The sequence below is a fragment of the Halyomorpha halys genome, unplaced genomic scaffold (assembly GCF_000696795.3).
Source record: "Halyomorpha halys isolate HHAL.00 unplaced genomic scaffold, Hhal_1.1 Scaffold327.1, whole genome shotgun sequence".
NCBI classification, from domain to species: domain Eukaryota; kingdom Metazoa; phylum Arthropoda; class Insecta; order Hemiptera; family Pentatomidae; genus Halyomorpha; species Halyomorpha halys.
Genome location: NW_027105022.1, coordinates 347,716 through 359,322, shown reverse-complemented (window position 1 = coordinate 359,322; position 11,607 = coordinate 347,716). Strand labels below are relative to the sequence as shown.

The 11,607-nt window shown below is 30.4% G+C and overlaps 2 protein-coding genes across 2 annotated transcripts in view; one reads left to right on the top strand and one right to left on the bottom strand.

Annotated features, from left to right (window-relative positions):
* The window catches only part of LOC106681324 (midasin), a 416,397-nt gene that overhangs the window by 86,237 nt on the left and 318,553 nt on the right, over window positions 1-11,607 (top strand). The gene's annotated exons all lie outside the window — the stretch shown is intronic.
* LOC106681326 (uncharacterized) overlaps window positions 1-11,607 on the bottom strand; it is a 152,185-nt gene that overhangs the window by 43,698 nt on the left and 96,880 nt on the right. Inside the window, exon 3 of the mRNA XM_014421579.2 lies at window positions 4,593-4,991. Coding sequence (XP_014277065.1) covers window positions 4,593-4,991 — 399 coding nt within the window. The remainder of the gene's footprint in view (window positions 1-4,592; window positions 4,992-11,607) is intronic.

Here is an 11,607-nt window from a genome sequence, read left to right as displayed (position 1 = left end):
ATATCGATATTCCTATTTTAAAATCACTATAGAATTTCCTAGTCTTTTTGAACAAAATATCGATATTTGGATAAAATAATATCGGAATATTGATGCTCATATTCTTTATCGATTACAACAAAAGGAAATATTGAAATAAATATGTACTTATCAAAATAAAACATCGATAATCTATTTTTAAATTTTCTTCAATAAAACAATTATATTTTAGTTTATATTTGTTATGTTTATGATATGGTTGTCGTGGTGTTCAAACAAGTCTTCATATGTCTTGTTATCATTTTATAATTATTATTACTTTAATTCGTTAAATTTTCAATATCGATATTTCGATATTTTAAAATATCGATATTTTAGTCCCGATATTATATCGATATCGATATTGCTATCCGATATCGATATCGATATCAATATCGATATTTTTCTTTCGATATCCCATCCCTAGTCGGCGGTAGAACGTTTGCCTCAGTATTCTCCCTCCTTTACCCAACTTGGATGTACTATTCCTGTTCACTCCTATTTATTTTTAAAATAAAGAATATTCATAATATAATTATGCATTATATAATTATATATTGTATAAGATTATATATAATATAATCGGATACGTCTGTGGCAGATAATTATTTTCTGTGCCATGAGTCAGCCCTGTGGGTTCGAGAGCCTTCGGAATTCATTTGGCCTCGTAAAGTAGGAAGCTTTAATTGGGTAAAAATCTGGCGGTCGAGTGTGATTGTGACAAAATCACCTCCATGCACAACAGTTAGTCTAGTAACAATACTAAAGAAATGCTATACCCCTAATCCATCCTGGATTGTAGCGGTACACATTTTTTTTTTAAATATACTATATAATAAAGTGGGATTAAGAATATCTTAGATAAATGAGGCCAAGTGGGGAGATATTTATTCCCTGGTTCCGTTTCCAATTCTTTTTTATTTAAAATTTTGTTTTTATGAGTTCTTTTAAACTATACTTAATAGCAAGCTTGTCAGTTGCTATGTAAAAAAAAAAAAAATTCCATTATATTACCTGAATTGTTTTTCCATTAATTTCATTCCCATTTCATGCAAGCCGATTGCCGTTTTTCATATTTTTAGGCTTCGAATGTTCTAATATAATGATTAGATTATAGTATTCTGATTCGAATTATATTTATAATCATTATATCAACTGTAGTAATTAAGTATTAGAATAGCAATACTTTAGAATATAAATCCCCATATTGCTGAATTTGTGTGCTTGGTTTAGAAGTTGTGGGTTCGATTTCCATCCGTGTCAGGCAATATTTATTTCGGGACTGTGCCGACAAATGAATTTAGATATTCTCACTTATGGGTTGCGATAAGCCCTCAAGGGAGTATTGGAGCGATAAAAAAAAAAATCTCAATTGATTTGATTATTTCCATAACTTACCAATTTTTTTTTTGTTGGGCATTTTAAAGTGAGCATTACATAAAATGGCATACATTTGTGTGATTTGGTGGAAGGAATCTTTATTAGCAAGGATGTGGTTGTGTAACGTTTTATTTGTAATTCAGTTCTGTGTCCATCTTGACTAATTCCCAATAATCATATTTCTGAATTCTTTATTGTAAGATAATAGAAAACTCTGAAATATGGATATTTCCAGAGAGAAAATAATCTTTTTAAATTTTACTTTAGGAAGCAATTGTCTTTTTTTTACCTTTATATGCATATATCCAGACGTTTAATGACAATCTATAAAAAGATTAATGCTGATGCTAGGAGTTTTTATTTTTATTTCATCACGGGCCTGCATTGACGGATATATAAACTTATACTTTTATATTTAAGTTCTTTGATATTGGATGTGAGAGCATATAAATAAAATTTAATGGAAGTTTTTAAGAAAACTTTTACTGCCCTAGAGGCATTAAACGAATGAATTATGTGATACTCGTTAGATTATATAGATAGATTTTCATATCTACTGAAATTATTTTTTTTTTTAATGTATTTGGGTGTTAGTGTGCGTGTGCGCGTGTGTGCTGAGGATAAAAAGGATATAAACTGATTCCAATTATAGGCAACCGAAATCTGATGGGTCTTTTGTGTGGGCGAAATCTGTTTTTCTTTTCATTAAAATTCTATTTATACACTTTCATTAGCCATCCTCAAGTTCCACCATTTTTTCTAATTGGGCTCCAGTTTTACCATCGATTTTGTTTGATGAGTTATCCCTTTACGTTTATTAGTCATAGTTTTATAAAACTCTATGTGTGTAATTGATAATTCGTGGGTAGTTAATCTTGTAGTAACTGTTATTTAATGTCTCATTTCACTCTGATGATATTTGTTTCCTAGTTCCTGTTTCATAGTTAAAGCTAATGGTATTAATCCATAAATATAAGTATTCAAACCGAAAAGTAACTAGCACTAATACTTTTTATTTTATGATTTCAATGATAGGAATTAAAAAGTTAAAATAGCTTGCACCATTGCACCATCAGTGAAATTGTACCAAGTACAAATTACAAAACTAATTTTATAAGTTTGTAATTTAGCAGGGCCCAGATAATTTATATAGAACTATTGTATGGGTGTTTGAACCAGTATCTATTTTCTTCTTAATAAATATCGCGTGAGCATAGCTTTAATTATCAGCGAAAAGGGAGAAGTTATGATCAAGGTAATGGCCATTCCTATAAAAGATAAAAATATCTTTGAAAATTATATTGATCCGTTACATCTGGATAAACGACTGACATGGAATCCTCATAGAAGACTGAAAAGACAGGAAACTGCTCGTCTATTCCGACTATTACAACATTTACTAGACAAACGGTCCAAACTTCCAATCCATTACATAAGACTGATTTACATGACTATTACAAGGTCTATCTGGACATACGGAGTTGAGCTTTGGGGCTCCACTGAACCATCAAAATCCTTAATGCTCCTTACTTCGTCACGAATCAAGTCATCCATCTGGACCTCAATGTATCATATGTTGCCGATTTGCCAGTACTAGATACCAATCCTTCCATGATAAACTCAACCAAAAAAAAAAATTATATTCAAGAATGTTTCTATTAATGAGTAATACCGCTCTAACAATATAATGACTTCTTGCTTAATGTTCCTCTTTCTTGTTTACGATCATTTTTGTTTGATTGGGTTGGCTACTCCTTTAGAAACTAACTCGAAACATTTTTCAAGGTTTATTCCTGTGTTTATGAACTTTCTGTTTGTTAATAATTAAAAAAAATGTTATTTTCTGTAAATAATGTCGAGTATTAACTTCAGGCGTTTGGTTTCTTTCCTTGGTAAGTACTCAAAGTTAAAATCGACAAAAAACATTTAGTAAAAATTGTTAAATTCATTGCAGGAAAACTTCTTAGTTCAATTAGTAGTTTTTTGTTGTCTTTGATTGTTTGAATTGTATTTCTCGGTAAAACTAATTTTTTCTTAAAGGATTTTCCATAAACACCTGTCATTTAATTTTGTGACTTTATTTTTCACTTAACCTTTATGATTGTTTACCGTAGCGTTTTAAAAAACTCTACATGACCGTACACTTCATCACTCACTTTTCTCTTTAAAAGAAATAAGTGATGTCACTTGGGTTGGGAGAAATTGAAAAAAATGAAATTGATTTAAGTACTTCTGGATTTGTGGAGCGTTCATACGAATACATTGTTTTGTTTTTTTAAATGCTAAATTCAATTCATGTCAGTTCTCGATTATTGGACAAAATTCCTTTTCATTCACCTCATTTTTAATTAATTTAAAAGCTATATTTTTCGTATCCTTGGTCGATATATTTTTTTTTCAGCAACCAAACTCTGAATTCGCTCCGAGATATCCCATATTACTTGTGGCTTCATATATTTCCTGACTAATATAAATATTTGAATAAATAGTTTCATTGTTGAAATCAGGGATAAAAATGTTATTCTCACAAGTGAATAGACCCTCTGTGACAGAATATTACCTAAGCTCTCAAAATTTCTATTTCCTACAATCTACTCTTGGACAGCATTTGGTATTTTACCCTATTTACAATTGATTGCCCATCAATAAAACTACCTATTGTACACATCACGGATTCTATAATATATAAACATAGAGGTCGGTCGTTTACTTCAATTTTTGAGAATTTATTCCCCCTCCTAGTCCTCTGTCGACACCCGCTTCTCTTAGTGGTTCATTCCCAACCTTGATCATTTTGGTGTATATAATAAGAAATATCAAGTTAGAGATAAGAATAAGTATTCTAGAGAGCTGTCAAGGACACTAATAGGTAGTCTGTATATAGTAGTTGTATATAGTTTGTATTTATACAAACTAAGGTAATTACCTTCTGATCGCATTGTGTAACTCTGCTTTAAATTGGTTTACGACGTAACGTCAAAAGGGCTTAAAATAGGATCATGTAAAACAGGGACTGCCTTATATTAAATATTATTTTGACAAATTTAAGTGTTTATCTATCCTGAATAGAAACAATGTGTATATAATTATAATACATTACATTGAATTTCATTTTACCTGTTTTTATTTTTTATAGTTGTAGAGATAAAATATATTAAAATTCATAAAAAAATACTTTTGTGACCTTGCCATACCTGAAGGGCCCGTGAATGAGCGGGCAACTGGGTGCATTGTGTACCCCGTCCGAATTTGCCGCCAGTGCACCTGACAGGAAGGTCGGTCCGAGGTTGATGGTGATGGAGGCGAACCATATCATGAAGGTACCGAAGAGAACGCACTGCGGGGAGTCCATAAGGAGCGGCGCCATCAACTCCTTGTCCTCCTCTTCGTCTTCGGGGAACACTGGGGAGTCGTTGAGGACGGTAGTGAGCATGTTGACCGTTGACACTGTGACCAGGAGGAGAAACGCCGTCTCGACCAGTGAGCACTTCCTCACCGGTTCGCAACGGAGGATGCTGAGGCCTAGAGGTATCAGTATTGCCGCTCTGGCGCAGTCGACCATCGCCTGGTGGAAGAGGAGACCTTGTGACCACCTGTTGGTCAGGGACAATTGTCACTAAGCAAATATTACAAATAAGCTAACGAGCGTTGTACATGTGCAACTGTAATGTAATCAAATAATAAATACAGACTATGATACATAGATAATGATAGGCTATTAACTTAATTAACTTAGGAGACATAATAAATAATATTGATTAATTAATACTATTCAGGTAATATTAAATGTCATCATCATTAGGATGATTGGTAGTGAAAGTGATAATAATTGGGGTAAAGAATAAAAAATGTAGAGATGGGAATGAATAAGAATTGAAGTTATGAAATCAATATTTTGCAAATTAAACTAAGTATATGAGTTGAAAACAATCAGGAATTATCACCAAATTTTAATGTACGAGGGAGTAACAAGAAATATAATAAATTAAAAAAAAATACCTGATATATGCAAGGGACTGGCAGTTAAGATTTATAATGACAGTTACAAGATGTAAGAAATGGTGAGGAGAGAGAAAGGAATTACAAATATTGGGTCGAGTATGAATATATCTCATAAATATTTTTATATTTCCAATGATTCAAAGAGAAGAAGGAAACATGTCTAATGCTAGATTCCCCTCAGGGGTAGACTAGTTGACTATATATTTCTAAAAAAAAAAATTCTTAATAATTTAATTATTTGACTACAAAGGGAAGCTACAGAAGTAAGATATCGATATCAATCAAACATTTTTATGAAATTCCTCATGAACAGAATCGCGGAAAAGCGTGTTTTGGGACATTTCAATAGTTTCTAAAACCAAGAGAGAACCTGCTCTATTATAGTTGTATTATTATACCATTATTACAAAAAAAGCTAATTTATATTTATAGGATATTGGAGTAAATAATTTCATAAATACAGGACATAGATCCAAATTTGATAGACCCAAAATCACATACAACGAGAATTGGACTATTAACAGAAAAATCGTTTGAACAAATTTAAAATTCTTGTTATTCAAAACACATAAGACAGGATTAACAGCACTAATAGTAAATAGAATGCAAAACAGAAATAAACAGACTACTTGCTATTTCAGCTTAAGTAGGGTCTGGGAAAACCAAATAACCTACACACACCTTTCGCCATTTCGCTCTTGCTATTATTCTAATACTTATACGAGTTAGTTGTAGTGGGCAGCCATTAATTATTCAATGTAAAATATATCAGTTAACAATCAATTTTAAGTAATGTTTCTATCTAATTAAATTTCGTTGTAATATTTGATTAATCTAAATTTGTGTTCTATATGGTTTAATGTTTGATAATTAGTAAAAAAAATTGTTTAATGTTTTTATTTTCCTCATATTAATTGCATGATTATGAGGTCACTTAAATCTCGAAACGTCCTATGTCAATTTAACTCTTCGTGGTTTAGTAATCTCATTTATGACTGAATATGCTTCGTTTAGTGTGTCTGTATTTTCACGTTTATCATATTTAGCACTTCTCCTGGATGGAAAAATCTGATGATTCGATTTTTTTTATAATTACCAATTAGTGTATAAGTTATATAACACTCTTAAAAATGTCTTCAAGTTAGATAGGGTTCCGTTATCCGTATTCCAGCGGAGAGGAGCTATAAAGGAGATGAGGACCTACTCCACTCGTTAAGTTACCTGCTCTCGACAGCCTAACTCCACCCTCGATATATATACTTCAGGAGTTAGCTAGTCTGCCAGTAGCGTTTAATCTTAGTCTCTGCTTGGCAAGTTGTTCAAAAATTAAACAGTAATCTCTCCTACCAGCCCTTAATTTGTCTCGTCCAGACTGTATGCTTGTTAGTAGGTTTCTGTAGGTAGCGAGACTATGTTTTCGATTCTATTTTGCTGGAACTGAAAACTAGAAAACGGAATAGATTGACTCTACATGTAAAGCGGTAATCAGTAATTGTTTTCTAATAAATCAAATTGTGACTGTTTATTATAGATTATATCTAAAGAAAAGACTTATGGAACATACTAGATCATAGTATTGTACGTGAACTGAACACAAGTTTTGAACCGTACAATTTCAAATTTTGCTCAAGAGTTTTATAGGTATAATAATAGCTTAGTGAATCCAAAGATACGATGCCAACAATCATTCTGTACATACATTTTTCCAGTGATGCCCCCCTAAATCCAAATCTACTTAATCAGTTTTTACACAGTCCTCATATCTACGTTTTGGTCTACGCCTCGGACGTTTTCCTGTCGATTCAGTGTTTTTTAACATTTTTGGGAACCGCTCGTTACTGAGCCCTGCAACATACACGCCCATCTTATTTGTTGCAATGCCATAACCTGAAATATATTTACCATTACAATCACTTAATTCAGTAGGGGTATTCATGATCTTTCGTTTTATAATGTTAAAGCGTGTTAAATGGAGAAATAGTTCCTTGTTTGACCATGTTAAAATGATATAACATATAACATGGTTGAGAGTCTGTTACTGGGTCTCTTAAATGGAGAATGACGTCACGCAATAGACCAGCTCAGCTCGTCACCATTTTGTTTGTAACAAGCAATGTAAAAAGCCATGAAGTATTATACATATTACTTGCTCGTAGTTTGTCTTAGTATTGTTTTGGATGTTTTGTAACTAATGAAAAGCAATGGATGACAATAATAATAATAATGTAATGACAGTTGTCAATTAGCTCATCTTGATTCTCTTCCTCACTAGTTAAAAGATCAATAAGACACTCAGTAGCCAAACTTTTACAGAATTTCCACTTTTAATTTAAATTCAATTTAGGCATGTTGAATAAAAATATTTTTTGTTTGTTATAGAATCTTCCAATAATAACTTTTGAGTTTTTTTTTGCGTTAGGTATTTTTTTTTTAAACTGCTTCCTATTAATATCTTTATTTCATATAATTTTTCTTATTCTTATATTTAATTATTTTTATTTAGCCATCATCAGGATCGAAAATGCTATTAGTAGTTGCATTGTAATTTTGATATATATGCATAATTCTGTGTTTGACCCTTATAAAAAAAAATATAAAACTCTTATAAAAAATATATATGGAATGGACACTACTTTAAAGTATTTTAGCCTCAGTGTCATGTTGGAAAATATTTGTTTATTAAGGACGAAATATTGAATTATGGATATGTTTTAAAATGCTAATATTACTACTGATAAGATTGTTGCTCCAGGAGATGGGAGAAAGATCATTTACGTTTATGAAAAAATAGATGAAATAAAGATACGTATTAATAGGAAGGAAATTTCGCTGAAATATAGAATACGAATAGAAGATTTATAATATAATATTTATAAATTTTATTTTTTAATATTTATTGAAAATATACATATATTTTAAAATAATAGTAATAGAAGAAAAACCTTATTAGGTAAAAAAATATTATAGATCTTTTTTCGATAAAAAATAAAATAAAATTGCCCAATGGTTTGAATAATCATTAAAGAGTTAAAGGTTAATGGTGTGGGATTTATTTGTCGTTGGTTTGACTTTTACTATCTCAGCTCATCTTTTTAAGAACAATTTTCTGAGAAGAAGAAAATAACAAATCAAATGACGAAGTATCTTTCGAAGGAGTTTTTGAATCTGGACCAATAGGTATTCCGAATGGAATAAGATCCCGTTGGATTTGGGTGGTTTTAAAGGATTGGAGCCTTGAAGGTATCTCATTTGATTACCTGCCTTCCACTATCTCCTGTCTTTCCTTCAGGAAGCCTCTCTTTACCTGTCAATGCTGAAATTTCTTATCTTTTCTCGAATTGTATGTCGATTCTCTATGTACGTTCCGTTTACATTCCATATCGTCTACATGAAATATTATGATTTTTTAATTGAAATATTATGATTATAATACATGAAATATTATATATATATATATATATATATATCCAGTTTATAAATATATGCACAAAATAAAAATAGTTTAAAATTAAAGTTATAAAAAAAGTGAGAAAGGTGACATATCGGATTAATTAAATATGTAAGTAAAATAACATAATTAAAGAAGTAACTATAGAATTATACGAGCTAAATGTAATAACAAATACTAATGGCAATAGTTTGATGTAATGAATATAACTTAAAAATATGGGCTGGGAAGAAAGAATAGAGAAAAAGATTGGAAAGGTGGTAAAAAATTTAAATATATGAAAACTACTAACTGATGTTAGGGACAGTCAAAAGAAGGGTAGCGCAGTGCATAGTGAGTTAAAAAAATACGTTAAAGAAAGCAGAAAACTTTGTAAACAACGGATGAAATAATAATTATATAAACATAAACTATATAAATTAATAAATATAAATATAAACTAAACTAAATATTTATAAGATCCGAATTCTAACTAAATATTATATTTAAGTACATGATAAATGAACGTTAATGAAATCATAATTTAGTTATGATTTATATAGCTTATATTTTTATAATAGTCACACTATACATTTTCTCCCATTACTACTTATAGTTCTCCCAATATTTTTCTGGATAATGGTTATCATGATTTTGATTTCTGTTCTTACTCGTGATGAAGGCCAGAAACTCTTGCTGAAACATTGGCACTAATGATTTATGTTTTACTTATTCGTATTTTTCACCTCCAACCATCTTCTCATTAAACTAATTCAAATAATTAATAATATTAAATAATTCAACTTGTCCAGTTTATCTCAATTACCATGGAGTTACTCTTAGTAGAAAACTTCCCTTAGAAATTTAAAGTTACTGTGTAGTTAAACGTTGGTTCGTTCTTGTTTTTTTTTTAAAAGATATTTTAAATCTTTTCTGGTAGTACTGTTAGAATGAATAAATTTTATACATTGAAATTGATTTTTCATTCAATTCCAATTGTCGGATATTTCCCTATTGCTATCGATATTGATATATATAGTATTGATAACATAGTCCATCTACTGCATTGGTATTTGTTAAGCCTTTATGTATTCTAAATATGCCTTACATTAACATAAAGTTTTTGTACTTTTTAAAAACATTTTTTTTTTACCGTACATGCTTGTTTAGGGCCCCACTACAAATAAAATCTTCAAACGGGTCGGAATAAACAGCCACCTTAATAATAAAAAGCAAATAAAATGAGGGCTGAGAGGATGGCAAATACCTCCAGGCAGACACATATGATGGCAACCAGTGAAAATACAACTCGCTCCAAATATTTTTTTTGCAGTGACCTACTTGAGATTAAGGATAAACATTTGAGCAGTCTGTGTCTGTTGCTTCTGCTTCTTTGGGGCAATTTATTATTTAGGAGGGAGTTTTTTCCTAAATTTTTTTTATTAAGTCCATCTTAATCGACTAACTTATAATCTGTTCTTTCTTTGCGAAAGTAGATTTTTAAATATATTTTTTCGTAGTATTTTAAATAAAGGTTTAATACTAAATAATCATACCATACTTTTCAGTTCCGTGTTATTAGTGTGCTTAAAGACAGGGAAAATGTATGAAATTTGGAAACAGTGAGGGGTTTTCGTGAAACTAATCTGAAAGTCAGGAAATTTAAAAAAAAAATCATTACTGAAATAATGGGGAAAAAATTAAAATAGTAGGCAGCATTTTTAAAAATATTATATTTTTTTCTTTCTCTTATTTAATTTTTGGTATGAATGCATTCAATTAGCACTATTACTTATTGTCCAAGTTTGTTACAGATTGTAAAGATACTTAACTCAAAAAATAAAGTAATTATCAAGTTTAAAAAAAAAATTGTAGGTACCCAAAATATTTTTTTTTTTTAATCCCTCCTAATAACTTGGCACATATTGGAATCCTCCAAACTATTCTAGTTTATATTAGTCATTCTATATAATTATGAATAATTTAAGTAATTATCAATTAGTCTTTCCTTATGAAGTATTATTAATTAAAACGAAATAATAATTTTACCGAATAGCAACACTGAATAAAAATCCTAACAGCAATATTTCAATACAAAAAAAATTATAATTTTCTGATTCTCTTTGAATTTTTAAAATGGCATAGTTAAAACTTACCCTTCACATGCTATTCCAAATAATTCAGCTTCCTCTTCAACATATCTTCTAAACTGGTGATATATTTCAACTATAACTCACAGAAGGTTGAAGATAGAGGAAAAAAATATTTAAACTTAAATTATCGTAATTTTTGAACAACAGGAAATATTTTATGAAAATTTGGCCTAAGAGCACTGAGGAAAAATGTTATGGATAAATCTCACATATGGTGGCCATCTTGGATTTATGATGTCATAAAGACCAAACTGCAATTTGAAGGCAAGCACCCGGTACTTTACTATTATGTAGGATATAATAAAGATTTGCCATACAGTCGCACCTTCCTTTCACTAAAAATTCCACTGAATACAGTTAGCTCCACGAACTACTTTTTGCTTTGCCGAATCTGCCTGTTTCTTTAAATAATAATTTAGTTTTCATGTCTGTGAGATGGCAACACTGCGTGGGCAACACTGAGAAGGAGAGCGAGGGGAGGTTTTTTGGTGTTTGTCGAGAACAGTGTTAATAAAAGTGAGAGTGCGTATAATTAATTATCTTAGTTCGCTGAAAGTTATATTAGTTGTAATTTGACTTCTGAGTTGTGAGGGACTCTTTCTGTTAATATTGAGATTATTCTGTAAC